The sequence below is a fragment of the Jaculus jaculus genome, chromosome 11, assembly GCF_020740685.1.
Source record: "Jaculus jaculus isolate mJacJac1 chromosome 11, mJacJac1.mat.Y.cur, whole genome shotgun sequence".
In the NCBI taxonomy this organism is placed as follows: Eukaryota; Metazoa; Chordata; class Mammalia; order Rodentia; family Dipodidae; genus Jaculus; species Jaculus jaculus.
This window is the reverse complement of record NC_059112.1, coordinates 4,643,066-4,664,360: the sequence shown is the minus strand read 5'-3', so window position 1 is coordinate 4,664,360 and position 21,295 is coordinate 4,643,066. Positions and strand designations below refer to the sequence as shown.

The 21,295-nt window shown below is 38.8% G+C and overlaps 1 protein-coding gene across 1 annotated transcript in view; it reads left to right on the top strand.

Moving 5' to 3' along the window:
* The first annotated feature begins 200 nt into the window (after positions 1-200).
* LOC101614427 (odontogenic ameloblast-associated protein) overlaps positions 201-21,295 on the top strand; it is a 33,933-nt gene continuing 12,838 nt past the window's right edge. The window contains exons 1-9 of the mRNA XM_012950334.2: positions 201-251; positions 339-380; positions 888-935; positions 1,485-1,712; positions 2,153-2,200; positions 4,439-4,540; positions 5,457-5,504; positions 6,252-6,323; positions 6,694-6,855. Coding sequence (XP_012805788.2) covers positions 201-251; positions 339-380; positions 888-935; positions 1,485-1,712; positions 2,153-2,200; positions 4,439-4,540; positions 5,457-5,504; positions 6,252-6,323; positions 6,694-6,855 — 801 coding nt within the window. The remainder of the gene's footprint in view (positions 252-338; positions 381-887; positions 936-1,484; positions 1,713-2,152; positions 2,201-4,438; positions 4,541-5,456; positions 5,505-6,251; positions 6,324-6,693; positions 6,856-21,295) is intronic.

The window sequence follows — 21,295 nt, the reverse complement described above, 5'->3', positions numbered from 1 at the left end:
GGATAACTTACTTTAAATCATAAAATGTATGTAAATATTGAAAACTTTACCCAGCTAGTTCTATTTTTAGACTTTACCACCTAACTGTTTTAACCATGTCTTTATTTCTGTTGTGATTTAAAAAAAAAAAAAAAAAAAAAAAACAGAGAGAATTTTGAAACTAATCATTACAATTTACTTTATAGGTATCTCATCTAAAAATGAGACCCGTAATTCTTCTTGGGCTCTTGGGAGCTACGTTGTCAGCCCCGGTAGGTGATCCTGATCTGATTCTACCATGTCAAACTGGAAGAGTCCCTTCTTTTAAAAAATTCTTTTCTTTCTTTGTTCTTGTTTAGCTAATTCCACGGCGCTTTATATCTGCTAGTCACAGCAATGAGGTTAGTTGAAATAATTAAAGCAGTCTCATCTGTTTTTTAAGTGAAAACCCATTGGAAAGAGATAAAAGCCTTCCCTTAGCTGGCCTGTGCCCCGTCCACTGCCTCTTACACATATCCAAACTTCAAGCTTCACGTTTGCCACACGCACCATGTTATCAATAAAATGTCCTTTGGCTCTCTGTTGGAAAGACAAACACTGCATTGTCTATGTATTTTGTTCTAGCAGTATCTACCACATTGTACTTAGGTGTGTAAAATTATGCAACTATCTAAACCACTGGGATGGGCTAAAATTGCGTAGTCTCATACACAGTAGGGCTGGGTGAAATTATTAAATCTCAACTTTGTTTTCAACTCTAACCTCTAATCACTATAATTTCATGTAATTTTAGCAGGGTAAATGTCTCCTAACAGGAAACTGATCAGCCAGCCCTGACTTGTACCATATCTGCAATAAAATTTTGCATATGTAGTAATCCTGTTTTCATATTGTCTTTCTTTTTCTAGTTACTTCTGAATCTTAACAATGGACAGCTTCTGCCACTTCAGTTCCAGGTATCTCTCTCTCAATGAAAAACTTAAAACATTTCCAAGTGAGAATTGCTCATGTCATTTTGTATGAGAACAAAATGTTGCTGATCCTGCTACTGAGGTTTCAATGTTTGTTATACATTTGTCCTATTTAACCTGGCAGTCATCTGCTTGGAAATTAAAATAAAAACTGTAATGTAATTAACAAGTCTTTATAAAGAACTCCATAAAACTAGGCACTAATTCTCACAATTTTAAGATGTTTATTCTACACAAAGTCATATCTAGCCAACCAGTGGAGAGAAGACAAATCAACATTTAAGACCAGTTTAGCAATTAAAGACATTGTGCTCTGTGGTCAACTCTTTCTGCCCACATTTCTTAAGACCATTGGAAATTTATTAGTGTGTGTGTAGATAGTTCATAATGAGTGGGGATTCTCGATTTTTATAATGCAGTACTAAATATAGAAATTGTTTATATTTTGCTCATTCTTCCTTAAGACTGATTTTAAGGGTTTTTTTTTTTTTAAACATAAAGTGTAAGTACTTTCTTTCACCTGTGAATTCCCAGGGCCCATTTAGCTCGTGGATCCCTCCCTTCCCCGGCCTCCTCCAGCAGCAGGCTCAGATTCCCGCACTCCCACAGCTCTCCTTGCCAACTCTGGACCAGTTTGCTCGGCTGTTCCCAAATCAGCTACCTTTCCCAACGCAAGCAGGTGCTGCCCAAGGGGGGCAGACTGGACAACTTGAGCCCCCACAGCCCCAAACACCACCACAGACCCAGCAGGTTGCTGATCGTGTAAGTAAAGGCCTCTTCCGCCATGTTGTGTTGACAGAGAACCGAGACTGGAATGGAAAAACGAGTGTGAATCAGCACTGGGTAACACAGGAGTCTTAGTCAAGTATATTTTTCCTCTCATGGTATGTCTATAGAAGTAAAAGAACTTTCTTATTTCCTAATTTTTACATGAAAAATATCACTTAGTTCAGTTGCTTTAGAATATAGGTAAGAATCAAGAGAATTAAAAAGTATCTGTGCAAGATAATTGGGAAAATTTCATCTAGAAACAATCTGTACCAATAATAGCCTGGAGCGAGGATGACCATTTCTGGCAGGAGACGGGTAGCATAATAAATGGCAGCTACAGGGCTCCAGGAAGAGCACACAGGACTCCAAGTGACAAAGCCAAGTGTGATTTGCTCCCGTGACTTCCTGTCTTCTTTTTCTGTTGACTTCAGATGGTGTCCTACGCAATCCCCTTCATGATGCCTCAAGATCAAACACAGGTGAGTGGAAACACTATCAAAGCCAAGAGAGAGAAGTGGCCACTCTCTGCCGTGCTTCCTGTCATTCCTCTAGGCTCCAGTAGCAAGGCTTTCATGGCCATCCAGCACCTCTCACCGTCTAGAAGCCACCACCGCCAGCATTATCCGGGCATCCGTCTATGGATGCCAGACTCACTTAGCCCCTTAAGAACAGGCAGCTGAGGAGAGTCTCTAGGATCTAGTTCCAAGACATCACTGCACTGGAAATGAAAGAGGTCAGGGAACCCATGTCAGGTCTTCTCTGAATCTTAAGTGCTGACAGAACAGCCAAACAAGCTTGATTTTGTATCATCCTAACTTTTGTGGCAAAGAGTGCAACATCTGTATATGAAATGACACAGGGTTATAAAACATCACTCTTGTATTGATCAGTCATAAACTTCTATTGAGAATTTTTCCAGACTCCCTTATGCACTAGTTAGAACTTGGTACCTAATTATAATTAAATGGTGATTTCCCTCAAATAAGATTTTTTAAATGAGCATAAATTAATAGAGTCAATGTTATTAATATTTTATAATATCCTGGGTCCAAGTAAATAAGACTATAAATAACAGACTATGTAATTCACTAGTGGACTATTGACCTCCTCATAGAATGTTATACTACTTGGCTCTGATACACACACACACACACACACACACACACACACACACACACACATATGTATATATGCTTATTTATTTATTTATATACCATTGTCTCCTTTGCACTGCCATTACAACATGGAGTATGCTTCCAGACATTATCTCATTCTATGCCACAAGCACTTACAGAGTGAAAAGTGTGACAAATACAATTACTTCATTTTAAGGATGAGGAAAGTTAGTCTTAAGGAGATTAAATTCCAAATCCCAATGAAGTAAATAGCTGAGTTAGAAGTCAGTTCTCCACCCTTTCTTTAACCAATAATCCAGTTGCTCTTAACCTGGGCTTTACATCAAAACCTTAGGTGGCAATTTTGAAAGCTACAAATACCTAAACCCATCCTAAGCCACAGTGAGGTGACGAGTATGATTGCGTCCTGACGTCCTCAATGAGTGCTTTTGGTGGTTAGGATAAAAAAACTACTGAACAAAATGCATTCATTTAGAAAACAGATGCTATTTTTTTCATCTTACATGTAGTGCAGTCATTTAATAATGCAGAGAAGTAAGGTGGAACTCAGAACTGTGTGGATTCCCTAAGGTCCTCAGTCCTACGTGTATAAAAACATGGAAGTGGAAGGAGAGGCCAGTACATGAAAATGTGGGTGGTGGCGATTTTGTTACTGTCACTTTCTGGTTCTTCCAATATTCTAAAATGCGTGAGGATTATTTTAATAAAATGGAAATTGTTAAATTTTTAATCACTTAAATATATATTTACTTTTATTCACTATGACGGAATACATATTTATCAGCTTTTGCTAGGCATACTAGCTCACATCTATAATTCCAAATTTAAGATAATGACATTAGAAGAAGAAAAAGTCATTTCATATACAGGTGTTGCACTCTCTGCCACAAAAGTTAGGATGATACAAAATCAAGCTTGTTTGGCTGTTCTGTCAGCACTTAAGATTCAGAGAAGACCTGACATGGGTTCCCTGACCTCTTTCATTTCCAGTGCAGGGATGTCTTGGAACTAGATCCTAGAGACTCTCTTCAGCTGCCTGTTCTTAAGGGGCTAAGTGAGTCTGGCATCCATAGACAGATGCCCAGATAATGCTGGCGGTGGTGGCTTCTAGACAGTGAGACTGCTGGTCTCACAGCTCATAACCCACAGCTCCATGATGAACACCAGCAACCCCACTGAGGAGGGACCTCAGTGGAATGGGGGCAGGGAGGAGGGAAATGATGGTATCAACACATGATGTGTCTACACAAAGTATATTCATAATAAAAAAGGAAAAAAGTAAGAAAAATAAAAATATTCATAATTCTAAAAAAGAAAAAGTAGAGCTGGAGAGATGGCTTAGTGGTTAAAGATACTTGCTTGAAAACCCTTGTTTGATTCCCCAGTACCCGCATATAGCCAAGATGCAGAAAGTGGCACATGTGTCTGAAGTTTGTTTCCAGTGGCAGAAGACCCTGGTGCATCCATACTCACTCCCCACTCCCACTGAAAATATGTAAATGAAAACAAAACACACAGTAGAGAAACTGAGGCTTTGGCTGACCTAAAGGACTTTCTTCCACTCTTCTTTTCTACAAACAGATGCTGCAGTACTACCCCATCATGCTCCTGCCGTGGGAACAATCCCAACAGACAGTCACGCTGTCACCCCCACAAACAGGGCCACAGCAGTATGAGGAGCAGGTATGTGAGGGTTTGATTAAACTCTGGCTAAGGAGATGGCTCAGCTGTTAAACATGCTTGCTTACAAAGCTTAATGGTCTGGATTCGATTCCCAGTACCCACATAAAGCTAGACGTACAAAGTAGTTCATGGGACTGAAGCTCATTTATAGGAGCAAGAGGACCTGGCACGTCCATTGTCCCCCTCTCTCTCTGTTTGATTTTCTGGATCAGGTGGCTCACACCTTTAATCCCAGCATTCAGGAGCCAGATATAGAAGAATCACCATTAGTTTGAGACCAGCTTGATGCTACAGAGTAGGTTCCTGGTCAGCTTCATCTAGAGTGAGACCCTACCTCAAAAAAAAATCTAATTAGTTTCACCTGATCTTAAGATAAATTTCCAGAGAAGAGAGTGATTGAACACATTTAACGAAAGTGCTCAACAGCTTGACCTAGTATACCACAAGGGCAGGTTGCTGTCTCCCAGGACGTGGCAGAATGTGAGGGCATGTACACCATTGTGTAGACTAATGTGGTGATGCACTAGGCTAGATTTTAAGTGAAGGAAGTTAGTGAGTGAACTCATAACCATACTAATTATATTATTTATAATTATATTAATCATAATGAGTTTTGGCAGCTGAAACATAGGGACTTTCAAAAAGCATTTTGAGCTGGGCGTGGTGGTGCACGCCTTTAATCCCAGCACTCGGGAGACAGAAGTAAGAGGATCACCGTGAGTTCGAGGCCACCCTGAGACTCCATAGTGAATTCCTGGTCAGCCTGAGCTAGAGTGAGACCCTACCTCAAAAAATCAAAAAAAAAAAAAACATTTTGATTAATAAAAAAGATGTGATTTTAATAATAATTTATTGCAAACGTATGACAAAAAATTCATCATGACAATTTCAGTGCTTTTTGTTTTTAATTTGGCAGGTGCCATTCTATACTCACTTTGGATATATCCCACAGCAGGCAGAACCTGTGAGTAAATGTGTTTTTCTAAAAACATCACTCAGAACTACTTGCTTATCTATTAAATGCAAAAAATGTCTTTCAACCAAAGGTCACCAGGAACATACCTTTGGTTGGACAAAGTCAAATTTATCCACACATCATGGACTATGAGAACACATGCCAGGAACCATGGAGGGGTTAATAGGAAGCAATCAGGAAGACATCTTACGGGACTTGGTTTTGCACTGGGTGATTGTAGAGGAGTTCAGAGAATGGCAGTTTGCTCTAGGGCAGGTATTTTCAGGAAGGGAAGGGAGTTAACAAGAGTATGTTAAGGGTTCTGACAAAGAATGTGAACAATGAAAGCAAAGGCTATAGAGTCTGGTAAAGAAGTGAATCAATCCTGTTGGCCAGGATGTGGGGACATTTGGTATCATCATCTATGCACCTTGATTTAGACAAGATGATAAAGTCTCCTCATTCCCCCAACTTTACCATGTAGAGAAACAACCCTTCCTAATGTAGGTGTCCTGCAGGATTGGTCATGCTCTACAGAATACCTAGAAGAATATTGGGAAACAAAGCTATTGGATTCCAAGAGGAACTGGGTTGGGTGTCTAGCCAGTCCTCTGACATCCAGATTGCTTTCCTCTTTCTCAAATCTAAACTCTTAAAATAATTTGAGATATTAAAAAATGCTTAACTGTTTTGGGTGGAAAAGATCATATACTCATATATTACTGATTTCAATGTCTTTAAATTGCTATTTTTCAGGGTGTACCAGGAGGACAGCAACAATTTGCTTTTGATCCCCTCATCGGAACAGCTCCTGAAACTGTTATGATAGTAAGATTCTTTTAAAGCTTTGGTAGAAACTGGAAGTTAACGTGTGGTAGCTCATAAGTTCCTTTACTCATATTCATTTTAATATATGTCAGCCCCCCTTTGATACTGCTTATCAAGATCCAAACCACTAAGTTCCTCCAATATTGATTGAGAGACTTGCCAGGAATTCTTTATGCATCCTTGTTTAAAAGCAAATTTGTGAACTATACTCATAGTCTTTATAAAATAGTACATGGTCTATGACACTAATGAAGGCAGTTCTTTGTGGCATCTAGTGCATCTGTATGTCAATCCTTTCCCTTCATCTCCTTCCCAAGCTTAAACACCTGTTTGAACCTGTAATGACTTGGCTCCATTTTCACTGTCTCAGCCAGCAGAAGGAGTGCCTCCATACTTACAGAAAGATGTGGTGAACTTCAGGCAAGGCAATGCAGGAGTTTTCATGCCTCCAACTTCACCCAAACCCAACGCAGCTGAGATTTTCACCCCTGCTATAGACCCAACCATTGCTCCAGTGCTTCCGGAAGAGAAGGTCAGTATCCAGAGATTCATTTTGTGAAAGAAACTGTCTAAAGGAAACCATGAAGTTAGAACCTAACTTAAAGGGCTTAGTCATAGAAATAATAACACAATTAATGTTATAATATAATATACATTCTTAACCATAGATAAAGAAGTAAATAGTTATTTAAAATCAATATATCAAAATATAGTTTTACTTTAATATAATGTGACCTTTTTATGAATCCTTTTCTCACTAGGCCAAGACTGGTAGCCTAAGAGAACCATAAGACATTGTCCTAATCATTCAAAAGTTTTGGTAGGTATTTGCCAAAACTCATGCCTATGTGACATGACAACTCTTGATAGAAAAATTCATCAGAGTAATTAATGAATATTTATTTACCAAAATAATTATGGAGAAGCAAACTACTGTTTTTGCCTATCTTCAAAAATAACAATTATGAGACTTTCCCAATTAACTTAAAAGTCATATCCTCCTGAACCATAAATTTGTCAGATTTCACCATACAAAAACTAAATATACCAGGTCCTTATGAAATAAGCTCTATGTTCTCTACAGAATCAGTCTTCCCAAGCCATCATTCCACTTTGCAAGCTAAGCATTGTGATAATGCCCATTTACCCTTGTCAGACTGCAATAAAACTAAATTTCAAAATAATAAATTGTACAATAAATTTTAAATATAATAATTCTTATATCAAAATAGCCTTTGTTAATTCTGTGTCTACATGATCTTGGTTAGCTAATGAATATACATTGGGAGTTTGGTAGAAGGCCAGGCCTGAAATTGCAATAAAAATTAAAGAAAAAAAAACCTTATCATTTTACCAGAAGGACAGACTGAAAAACAAGAACTTCTGAAATCTCTGATAAGCCTCCTATGACCCTCTTCCTATGAAAAAACACCCAGCATGCTTTGGATACATAGTCTGCATAATAAAGTCAAGAAGAGTCAGCAGTCTCTAGAAGTTTCCTGACTAACGTGCCATTTTCTATCACAGAAGTTAAGCAGCTTAATCACAGATACTAAAGAGAATTTAGTATGGGGTGAACTCTGCTCAATGTGAAATCACCAGTAAAGCTTTCAAACCTATTAACAAGTAATTTCCAAAACATCTAGAAAGTTTATACAAAACTATCAGCTGGTATTAAAGTACTGCTCTGTCTTATTTTTCAGAGAGAAGGATGCAATGATACCTTGGATATCTTTTAGGTTATCTTCTTCTCTGATGCTGATATCAATTATTTTTAAATGCTATATATTCACTTTACTTTGGAAGTTGTCTTTTATAAAAATAATATATGCTTTTATGTCACAGAAAAGCAATGCATACATCATGTAATCATCTTCTTCTTACAAAGCTGTTCCTTTCAAAGTCTGTATTGTGTAATCAAATATAACACAACACTCAAAATAAAGCAAAGAGCATTACATTGATTGGATAATTGTGGGTGCTTCTACAATGTGTCATCTATGAGAATAAAGATGTGCTGTCAATAGACTTATGATGTGTGTCCTTGGGAACAATGAACAAAAATGCCCAAAACTTTCATCTATCAACATCTCCATTTTTCTCCCTGACCCATTCAGTCAGCTCCCTAATGATGTATTCCCTGTAGAGATCACATTTATTTTGTGAACAATATTGGAAGTCTATACCATCAATATGCCACAGCTGCACAGAGAGATGGCTGACTGAGCACAAAGGGGTGACCCACTCCAGCCCCAGGAACATGCATGCTTGCTCAAAGAGAGCATCCTATAAAGCTGGGGCAAAGATTTTGGATTTGATTAGATTTGTCTTTGAAGATGTGACTTAAACCTCAGCCTGCTTGCTCATATATAAATGAAGAGAAGAGAAATTAACTTGCAGAATTTCTGAATGTGCTATCTAAAATGATACATGTGCCAGGTGTGGGCGCACACCTTTAATCCCAGCACTCAGGAGACAGAGGTGGAGGATCATCGAGAGTTCGAGACCACCCTGAGACTCCATAGTGAATTCCAGGTCATCCTGAGCTACAGTGAGACCCTACCTCAGAAAACCAAAATAAAATAAAATGATACATGGAGGGCTGGAGAGATTGCTCAGTGGTTAAGACACTTGCCCACAAAACCTAACAACCCAGGTTCAATTCTCCAGTACCCATGTAAAGCCACATACAGAACGTGGTGCATGTATCTAGAATTTCTTTGCAGCAGCTAGAGTCCCTGCTGTACCCATTCTCTCTCCCCCACTCACTCTCATTCTCTCTCTCCCTCCCTCCCTCTCTCTCTCTCTCTCCCTCCCCCTCTCTCTCTCTCTCTCTCTCTCTCTCTCTCTCTCTCATCTCTCTGCTTGCAAATAAATAAAATATTTTTAAAATGACACATGCAAGATACCTAGCTCATACCAAGAACTCAGGAGTTAACTTTTCCTCTTTCACGCATGAGCATAAAAGTACTTTTAACTTGTTTGTTCAACACCAAACTTAAGCAAAAATTCTGAGAAAATAGGAAAGTTGGCATTCATTATGCATTATGTGGTCTATAGATGTGTGTTGTTGTGTGCATATGAAAGGAACCAACAAATGAACAAATGAAGGAATGAATACACACATATTAGGTGGGTTTAACCAAACTGTATTTAGTAGTGTTGTGACTCTGACTACCTGTCACATAGGAGAGCAATGTAGTAATCATCTACTATACTATATTATTTGTATGCTTTTCCCTGAGATGTTACACTCAAAGAATGTCATTCTGGGTAATTGATTCATCTCTTAATGTTGGATTTTTTAAAAAATCAAGATATCTGATAAAGGTGGGGTATTCACCAGCTATGAGCTTTGTGTCCACAAATCCTATCAGTTTAAAAAATCAGTTTTAAAATTACATGATATGATTTAGATCATGTGCTTGAAATGCAGTCTGGATCAGAACAAGTTCTCTACTCTTTTATGTATGCATGCATGCTTACATGCATAGACATACAGAAGGAACGGACACTTCAAGGCCTCTAGCCACTGTGAATGAATTCCAGAAGCATGGACCACTTTGTGTATGTCTTTACTACATGGGTACTGGGGAATTGAACCCAAGCCATCATGTTTCGCAAGCAAGCGCCTTTAACTGCTGAACCATCTTTACAGCCTTCCACTCTTCTCTTTCAGGAGGTATAGCAAGGGGGATGACCAGAGACCACAAAGAAAAAAAGAATACATCATAACTTTTGGCAGGAAAGATGGCTTAGCGGTTGAGGCATTTACCTACAAAGCCAAAGGATCCAGGTTTGATGCTCCAAGACCCACATAAGACAGATGTACAAGGTGGTAAATGCATGTGGAGTTCATTTGCAGTGGCTGGAAGCCCTGGCAGGTCCATTCTATCCCTCTCTCTTTGCCTCTTTCTCACTGTCAAATAAATAAATAAATAAATAATATATAATTTTATATATATATATATATATACACATTTATTTATTTATTTATTTATTTATTTATTTATATAGGAATACAGCATAGTTTTTCTGTTCATGACGAGAGGGTGAAAAAGTGCAAAATAAAGCAGGAGTTATAATCAACTCAAGAGGTTAGTAATATTATGTGGTGGAAAATGAATATTTCAAAAACTCAAGTATGATGGCTAACTTTAAGGAAGGTGACACAATTTCTAGCTCACTTTAAGGAAGGACAAGATGGTTGGTGACACATAATTCCTGATTAACTTTAAGGAAGGATAAGATTGCTGGTAACATAATTTCTGGTTAACTTTAAGGAAGCATAAGATGGCTAGTGTGGTGGTTTGATTCAGATGTTCCCAATAAACTCAGGTGTCCTCAATGTTAGGTTCCCTGCTGGTGGCAATCTGGGAATTGGAGTCTTCTGGACGTGATTTATTTTGGGGGACAGACTTATGGGTGTTATAGCCAGCTTTCCCTTGCCAGTGTTTAGCACACTCTCCTGTTGCTATTATCCACCTGGTATTGGCCAGGAGGTGATGTCCACCCTGCTCATGCCATCACTTTCCCCTCCCATCATGGAACTTCCCCTTGAGTCTGTAAGCCAAAATAAACTGCTTCCTCCCACAAGCTGCACTGAGGTGTTTTCTGCCAGCAATGTGAACCTGGCTGCAACAGTAAAATTGGTACCAAGAGGTGGGATCATTGCTTCTAGAAACCTGTATGGTTTTTGGCCTTTTGGAGCTGATTTTTGAGAAGAATGTAGAAGGATTTGAAATGATTATCTAAGAGATGCCTTGTGGTGCTATAAGTATAGTTTGATTGACCATTCTGGTCAAAATTTAAAGACATGAATGCATTAAGATCTAAGGACTGTGGGGCTTGGCTTATGAAGGTGAGAAACACCTTTGCCTGGACTGGGCTAGATGCAGTTTGTGTGAGAAGTGTGCTGTTATGCTCATGTCCTGAGAACTTGTGCAAGGTTGTATTGCACAGAAGTGGACTGCTGTAAGCAGAGGGAGATGGCACAGAAAAAAAAACAAAACAAAACTGGTATCTTTAGGCCAAAACTGCTACCCATTTCTCTGTAACTCTCTGATAGATTACAGCCTTTGAGACTGGGCCAGCTGGCATGTGCTGGGAGAACAGAAAGGATGCAGACTTTTAAAAGGCGTATGAACACTGAAGGAGTGTCCTGTTCCTAAAAGACTGCTTCATAACCCCCTGGATGATCAAGATGGTAGTCCATCTGCTATTACAGAGTATAACAAATATAGGAAATGAGGGTCACTGAGTTTGCAACATGGTTTTGTATTTTGGAAATGGCCATGAACAATGTGAAGCAGGCTTGTTGGATTACTTGTGAGGAGGCCTGATGGAGCCATTGAGATGAACTGTGGGTAACAGTGGAGACCCAATGGAGATGTCAGGACTGTGGGATGGCTGCCAAGGAGAGCTTCCAACCACCAGATGAAGTTTCGCTATACTGTGAGTAGCCTAGCTGGAGGGGCAGAATTGGAATTTCAGAGACTTGTCACTGGTTAGAATTATCAAACTTGGAGACTTGTCACTGGCTAGAGTTGTCAGACTTGGAATTACAGAGTCTGATATTTTCCCTGTTTGTTTTAAATCTTGTATTGAGTATTTCTTTACTATGCTCAATGTTATCTTTTGCAGTGTGAATGTTTATGCTGTGCCATTATTATTATTTTTTTGGTATTACAGCTCAGTTAAATGACCTTGGACAATGGGAATATTTGAACCTCGCTGAGATTGTTAAAACTTATGGGACTTTTTAAAATTTTTTTATTCAATTTTTATTTATTCATTTGAGAGAGACAGAGAGAGAGAGAATGGGTGTGCCAGGGCCTCCAGCCACTGCAAACGAACTCCAGATGCATGCACCTACTTGTGCATCTGGCTAATGTGGGTCCTGGGGAATCGAGCCTCGAACTGGGGTCCTTAGGCTTCACGGGTAAGTGCTTAACCCCTAAGCCATCTCTCCAGCCCAATTATGAGACTTTTAAAGTTGGACTGAATGCATTTACATCATGAATGGTTATCAGTTCATGGGATCCAGAGTGGAATGTGGTGGTTTGATTCAGGTGTTTCCCATATACTTATGTGTTCTCAATGCTAAGTACCCAGCTGGGGACAATTTGGGAACTGTATCCTCCTGGAGGTGGTGTATTTTGGGGGCAGGATTTGGGGTGTTGTCATAGCCAACTGCCCCTTGCCAGCGTTTGGTACCCTCTCCTATTGCAATTGTCAACATGATATTAGCCAGGAGGTGATGTCCACCATCTGCTCATGCCATCATTTCCCCCTGCCATCATAGAGTTTCCCCTCAAGTCTATAAACCAAACTGAACTCTTTCCTCCAACAAGCTGTTCTTGGTTAGGTGTTTTCTGCCAGCAATGTGAACCTGAATACAACAGCTGGTACACAATTTCTGGTTAAATTTAAGGAAGGACAAGATGGCTGGTGACATACTTTCTAGGTGCTCCTATAAAGATGCTTTTGGAGGACACTAGCACACTGATTTAATTTAAATGAGCCCACTGATCTTTTTCCAGTGAACCTATGTTTCTACTTTTATTACTACCAGATTCTGGTCTTTTTAAATTTCTATTAACATACAGTAATTTTCTCTGTTATCTACATAAATAAAATCACATACTATGTATTTCTTTGCATATGGTTTCTTCTTAACATAATGCTTTTGTGTTTCATTCATGTTATTACTTAAATGATATAGCACATAGTTATGAGCATGTAACAACAACTTCTTCATACATTCTCCTAGAGCATTTGAGGTGTTGACAATTATCCACCATTAGAAATATGGTTGCTATGAATATGCTGGTCCATTTCTGTATGTAAACATGTATTTTCATATTTCACAAATAAATGTCATGAAGTAGAGTAGATCAAAGGATGAGCACATGTTATACGAGACTGATAAAGAGCTTTACCCCCTGGTCAGCAATGTCTAAAATTTTCAGTTGTCTACATCGTAGCCACATCTGAAATTGCCTGCCTTTTCAAGAAATCACTCCTGTAAGTTTCCCTGCCAGGCTTCCCTTAAACGTTAACCTTTACAGAGTTTGGCCTCACTTCTTTTCCTCTCTCAAAAAATTACTACATGAACAACATGACTTTGACTTTAATAGCATTTGTAAGAGATCACTGATTCCTAAATCTATATCTCAGCATTTTATGTCTAATATGCTAATTACCACAGCTTAGCATTCTCTCCTTAATTTTAACAATATGATGAATAGGTATTTTATGGTTTTATTTTGGAGTTTCTAAATGACTATATTATTTGTTATGCTTGTCTACAGTGTATTTTGAGCTGTCTTGCCTCCCTCCTCATCCCATTAACATCGCACTATTGCATCACCCATTCTACTTCCATGTCATTTGCTTTGTTTGTTTTTTTGAGGCAGAGTCTCGCTCTAGCCCTGGCTGACCTGAAATTCAATATGTGGTCTCGGGCTGGCCTCGAGCCCCCAACGGCCCCTCCCACTTCAGTGCCCACGTGCCAGGACACAAGGCACACACCACCACACCTGACTCCATGTCATGTGCTGTCCCAGTTAGTTAAGTTAGGACTGCTTGCATGATCATCTGTGGAAGGTTATTTGTTCTGATATGGGTGAGTTACCAATGGGCTTTGCTTATCAGTGTCCATTAACTTTTAAAGAGTTTTTTAAATTACAAAATATGTTTTCTCACATACTTTTCAACTTTGGTGTTCTTGTCTTCACATAGGTCTGAGTATTCACCTGTTATAACTTCTCTTTAAAATGAAGACATATGTAAGATTTATTTAGTATGCATCTGATAGATGTAAATTGCTTTAATTTTTATGGGAAAATGTTTTCTTATAATGCCCACATTTTGATTGTTTTTCTGGATATAAAATTCTAAGTTACCAAATGTTTATTTCCCCTCACAGAATTTCATTACATTATATTCTCTGGCCTCATTGGTCTGGATAAAACGTCCTGTATCATTCGTCTTAATACTGACGTATGTGCTGTTAATCATTTTTAAGGCTTTTGTGTCTTCTGTTCAGCAGCTTAGCTCCAATAGCTAGGGTGTGGCTTCCCTTGAATGAATCACTTTTGGGGTGCACAGAGTTTCCTGCATTTGTGGGTTGGTTTTGATCAAATTCACAAGTTTCTTCACTGGTAATTATATTACTTTTGTCCCATTCACTCCTATCTCCACTGAAGAATTTCAGTCATAGGTCTTTAAGCCCCTTGAGTCCACCCTCACATCATCGAGCGTATGTTACTTTTGGTTTTAGTTAGTGCTTCATTCTGGAAAATTATATTAATCGCAAATTCACAAGTCCTCTCTGCCACTGTGAACAAATTGTTTCTGCTATCAATGTTATCTATTCAATGGTAGTCCATGTTTTTAATTTCTTAATTTTACAATTTGTTTGATTTTCAATTTTCTTATTTCCCTAGAAGTGCTAAAATTCTGCATTCACTATATCAATGATATTCCTGTAAATCCTCTAATATATTTATTCTAGTTGTATTTAAGTTTTTGCCTGCGTGTTTCAATATCATGATTGTTTGCTATTACAGATTATTTTTACTTCTATTAAGAATTGTATATATTTGATATCACTTTAAAATAAAAATTAATGTTTGCTTTCTAAGATGTCCTTTTATTATGAGTTTTGTTATTGTTTCAAAAATTCCCTTTTTCCAGTTAAAATGTACCATATTTTAACCTAGTTATTTAAAGTAGTTAAAATAAAGGACAATTTATATTCTTTTTAGCATTTTATTCTAAGAAGTCTGAAAATAACTTCTTTTAAAATGAAACAAGTTTAAAATAACATATGTTTAAATGGTTTTAGACTACTGAAGCCCTGCTATAATTCACTAGACAGATAATACTTTAATTCATTTTGTCTTCCTTGTGCTGTGGTTAGGAACTGACTAATTCTGAATTCTAGCTACACAGCTTACTAAACTTATAATCTTAGACACTTAGCTCTCTAAGCCCATTTTCTTCATCTGTAAAACAGGGATAATTCTATACTTTATCCCACAGGGCTACTATGAATGTGAGTTTGTGTTTATGTACATACAGTGTGTATATATCCATTATAGGACACTTGTAATTTGCAATGTTTGGCATTTTTCAGTACTTAATACATAAACATTTTAACAATGATATCTTAAATAAGCTAAAGTTAATTTTCTAATTAAAATGGGATTTATAATAATTAGAATCTTTGTTAAATGCAAATTTCTTCTAATATTTTAATAATTCAGAGAAAAGTAAAGTATAACCTTGAAGTCTGGACTATGAACTTGGAAGAAGTCAGATGCATACCAGAAGACTATAAATTCAAGTGCGAAACCTTTGAGACCAATAATCTGTGAAAAAGAAGCATTTTCTATAATTGCTAAAGCTATGTTGCAAGCAGGAAAATAGTTTTACTCTATTTTAATACAAAGTATTTGAATGGTTATCAAAAGTTAGGAAACCCGTCCAGGTTAAGTCACTGGTAAGAGAAAGGCGTGACTCAGAACGGACTGGGGATTCTGTGGCGGCTGGAGGGGGAGTCGGTTCATGAGGGGTTTCGGAAACACTGTCCACAAATCTCTGCGAGATACCGACGTGGTACCAGAACGTATTTCAAAAGAGTCAGGCTTCCCAGAGATCCAGAGACACGAGGCTCCCAGACCCGTCACTGAAGCGGACTGAAAACAAACCAACATGGTGCTCAGAAATTCACAGAAGACGGGGCCACATGTTGGGACATTTTGCACAGAGACTTTCCTCCTACCCATAACTGATGGCCACTCCACCATCACGACCCACATTCCCCAGTGAGGATGGAGGACAGGGAGGAGGCTGAAGACGGGACCAACATGGCTGTGTACACACTGTGGACATAACTAATAAAAAAAAATTCAACAAAATTTTTAAAAATTCCAATAAACTGGAGAACTTTCAACCATTTTTCTTTTAAGTAGCTTGTGGGCCGAGTAGTCAGGGCATTGGTGAGTTGACTCGGATTCTAGAACCTTGGCAGACAGCAGTATAATTCTTTTATAGGCACTCACTGCAGTGATTTTACATGTGGGTGAGAAGGCAATGCTTTCTGAACCTTGAAGAGAACTTGGGGTGAATTTGTGTGCCTTCTCTTTCAGAGAAGACTGCATGGATGCCTGAAATTACAATAAATTCTAGTAGTACTGACATATAGTAAAGCCTGGTAAATCTTTTCTCATGATTTTCAGTTCACAGAGGAGGAAATAATTGTCTAAAAGGTGGGCACATGGTGAATTTCTCCAAAGTCTAAATTATGTAGGTGGCAGGATGTGGTATATGATCCATTTCTTCCCTCTTATTGAATCAAAACCCATTAATACTCTGCTAAGCTGCCATGGGTGGCTTACAGTGCACATTTCCTTAGCACTGATTTGAATCCACTAATCCCAAAAGGATTTCTTTATTTACTTGGTTGTTAAAATGTATCAGTAGCCATTTTCCTTCCTATACTGCACAGCCTAAGAGGATTGCCACTGAAAGGGTCCAGAGAGGTCACCACACCAATTTCACTGACCACACAAAAGGCGCTTCTACTATACCCTGACATCTACTACACCCTGACGTCTACTACACCCCAACTTCTACTACACCCTGATGTCTACTACACCCTGACTTATGGTCACACAGCTGCTGCCTCAATATCTGTAGAGAGGAACATTCTTAATCTTATAAAATGTTTTCTCATAGAGCATTTGACATCTTGACATGCTGATTTTTACCTCTGCCATCTTAGCTGCCCCAAAGTGAGCCTAGGACTTCTCTCACAGGACAGCCTGCCCAACCTATTTCAGATAAAGCCACTCAAACCCTCCTTTCATGACAAGCATCTTGGTGGTCTTTCCATGCATCACACTGATCACACTGGCCTTTGTTGGGACAACCATGTACTGAGGACTCAGTGTGGGAGGTTTTTGTACATAGAACTTTCATAGTATTGAACATGATCTTCTCCATGTATTAGATTCCAGCCCTCTGAATAAAGATTAACACAAGAAAATGAAAGCAGATTTTAGGCATTAATTCAGCCAGAAATATAGTGTATTAATATAGTGTGGATATGTGAAAATGACACAGTCAAATAATAAACCAGAAAGAATTTGATATCATTTACTTTCAAAATCTCCATACTTATATCCATCTGAGACATTTAGCCCCTATCTTGTTCCAATAGCATTTAGGATGTGTTCACTTATGTGTATGCTGCTAGGAATTGATGTTAAGGCCTTATGAATGCTGGACAAGTGCTATACCAGAGATAGACCCCAGTCCTCACAACCCTTTATTATGATGTGAGGCCAGAGGAAGAAGTCTGACCTACTCAAAACTACTCAACTGGTATCTAAGGCTTTGATGCTTCCAAAACCATCATTAGAGAAAGTCTGGCATAATGGTGCTGATTCTATTCAATTCATTTCATGTTTCAAACCAAAGGAATCCCTTTAACAGATAAGAAGATTGGAGCTTTGCTAATATCATTTATCTACATATAGCTAATAAAGAAGAAGGTCAAAAAATCTAAATACAAAACCTACAAATGTGTACTTCTTCCTACTTCACTTAGCTTAAACAAATCGATCCATGCTTGACTTGTTCATGCCACCTGGTGAGAGATGGGACTTCAGCAATAGAACTAAATAGCCATAGCTTTAGACAACCTACCACCTTAACCCCATGGCCAACACAAATAGAAGCCAAAGACAGGAAGAAAAACAGATGATCACCAAAATATGGTTCTATGTAGGACATGCCAATGTTGAAAATGTATAGCCTATAGTGGGTGTTTTACCACATTACTTTTCCGAAAAACTAGTTTTTAAAATTCTTTTTAAAATATTTTTATTTATTTGCAAGCAGGGAGAGATAGAGAGGAGAGAGAGTGAGAGAGAGAGAATGGGCATGCCAAGGGCCTCTAACCTCTGCAAGCAAACTACAGATGCATGTACCACTTAGTGTGTCTGGCTTACATGGGTACTGGGGAATTGAACCCAGGTAACAGGCTTTGTAGGCAAGTCCCTTAACCACTGAGCCATCTCTCCAGCCCTGAAAAACTAGTTTTTAAAAAGAACCTTCCATAAGCTCAGCAGAGGTAATAGCTTCACTTTGAAAATGAAGACAAAGGTCATTGCAGGTATAACTAAAGACCATGGAGTTGTCAATTGTTTCACTTGTCTCTTAGATTCGCTTTCTGAAACTCTGTAAATGTGAGCAAGGATTCTTTTTAAGAAGACAAATGTACATATTAGAAACTTTCCTTCAATTCAGTTAATACTTATTCATTATTTAACATATATACACACAGCATTAAACATTGTAGAATCAATACACCAACACTAACTATTCTGAAATTCACCAAAAGTGTGAAAACAACAGTCACCTAGTTTGCCACCATATCAGAACATGAATAAAGGACAGGCTTCATTACTGAACACTCTAACTATCCTTCAACCATAACTTGAAAAAGTGTTTCTATCCATTCGTTCTGGGGTCAACAATATGCTGGATTGCTGTAAATAATATCAATCCACTAGTCCAAAATTATATTATCAAAAATATCATCAGAAAAGATTTGCAGAACCTGGGAGGTGGTTCAGCAGTTTAAGGCACTTGCTTGCAAAGCCTGCTGGTCTGGGTTCAATTTCCCAGTACCCAAATAAAATCAGATGTGCAAAGCAGCCCATGCATCGGGAGTGTGTTTACAGTGGCAACAGGCTTTGGTGTGTCCATTCTCCTCTCATCCTATTCTTTCTCTCTCCTCTCCTCTCCTCTCTTCTTCTTCTTCTCTTTCTCTCTCTCTCTCTTCTTGCAAATAGTAATATATCTTAATTTTTTAGAAAGCAGAAAAGATGTACAATTTCCTAATAAGCTCTCTTATGGCAGCATTCTGTTTTTCACACAAATAAGCACTCCTAACTGTCGATCAGAGTCCTGTATTTTTATTCCCTCCATAAAGCAGCCTCTAATGTAATTGGAACTAGTCAGATACGTACACTTTAAACAACAAATATTTATGAGTGAATTGCTATAGGGAAGTCAACATGTTAACTATTAAAACCTAGGAAGTGAAAATGCCCCCCCCCACTAGATCTTTTCCTTAGCTTACAACCCAATAATGGACAGTTTCAGAAAATGATTTTGTAAACCTTTGAAGGAGTATTCAAATTCAGTATGTACTCATAGAAACCACATTGAATTCACATTTCAGTTAGATGAACTGGTATCATTATGGTGATTTTTAAACTTTTCTCTCATCATTACAAAAGAAACTTTGTGTCGGGCGTGGTGGCGCACACCTTTAATCCCGGCACTAGGAAGGCAGAGGTAGGAGGATTGCCATGAGTTCGAGACCACCCTGAGACTCCATAGTGAATTCCAGGTCACCCTGGGCTACAGTAGAAAAAATAAAACAAAACAAAACAAAATAAACAAATAAACACTGTGATTCATTAGAGAAATTTAGGTTAAAAAGAATAGGATAGGAAGCAGTAGAATGCAACAGAACATGCCTGAAAATTGAAGGGAATGCATCTCAGCCACACGTAGCAAGGAGAGAATTATTTTATGAACCCCTTGTCATGATGTGTAATCCATTCTTTTCTGAGGCTTTCACTTAAAAAAATAAACTTTGAAAGCCACTTTTTAAAAAAAATCAGTGAGGCAGTTAGTCCATCTAGTGTCAAAATGTGTTACAAGAGCGAGTGGGGGGTAATGGCCAGCAACTGTCAGAGCGCCCAGAGGTCTGAGCTACTCAGAAGCGAACACCCTGAGGGGACGTCCACACAAGTGCAGTGGCGGCACTCAGCCTTGGTGGGTAACCAGTGGCTTTCTGATTGGCTACGAGATCCACTCAGTGGAAAGGAATGCATATCTGGAACTGGGAACTGGGTCTGAATCCCATGGAGATGAACATTATGCTCTCCAATGTCAGGCTCCCACTAATCTTGGGCCAAAAGAGAGACCAAATCCATCAAGTTCTCTCTAAATTAGTAACACTTATCCCATTCAACCTGTCCTGACTTCACTGGAGAATCTGCCTTTCTTTTTCAGACAGTTGTGAGACCCAAGGAGATACACTGCCCCTTGCACTTCAGGCAAGCCCTAGCTGAAAACACAAAGGAACTGCGGAGATGAGCAAGAACGTAGTTTCCGTGGTGAACCTGACAATCAGGGCCAGGGTTAAGGAGACAGATGGTGAGGGCACTCAACACCTACCAAGGCAGAGATCCAGAGGCTCCTAAGAGCCCATCACTGAAAGAGTCTTAAAATACACCTAACACATCTCAGGGAATTTTTCGGAAGAGGGGGCGGAAAGATTGTTAGAGCCAAAGTTGGGACATCATGCCCAGAGCCACGGCCTCTCCCAAATAACTGACTGCTGCTCCCACAACGCATATCCCACAACCCCACGGGGAACACCTGAAACCCCACTGAGGTGGAACCCAACGGAATGGGAGCAGGGAAGAGGGATAGGATGGTACCAACACATCATGATGTGTCCATACGAAGTATGTCCATGATTAATAAAAAATTAAATCAATGGGGTTGAAGAGACTTCCAAGTGGTTAAGGCACATGCTTGCAAAGCTTGATATCCCAGGTTTGATTCCCCAGTGCCCACGTAAGGGCAGTTGGACAAAGTTGCACAAGTATTTGAAGTTTCAGTACATTTCTGGTGGAAGCGGCTCTCCTTAAGTCAGACAGACAAGGTTAGATGTCACATGATAGCTGAACAAAATTTAATATTTCTCTGAGTTTCTGGTGATTTTTCTAAGCATCTAAAATGACACTGTAAAGCGCAGATTCTGAGTGGTCTGGGGACCAGCTTGACATTCAGAACACTCTTAGTCAGAGTTCTAGCTACTCTTCCTCAAACCAACTCCTGGCATTTGCTATGCCTTAGTCTCAATCTGTGAGTAG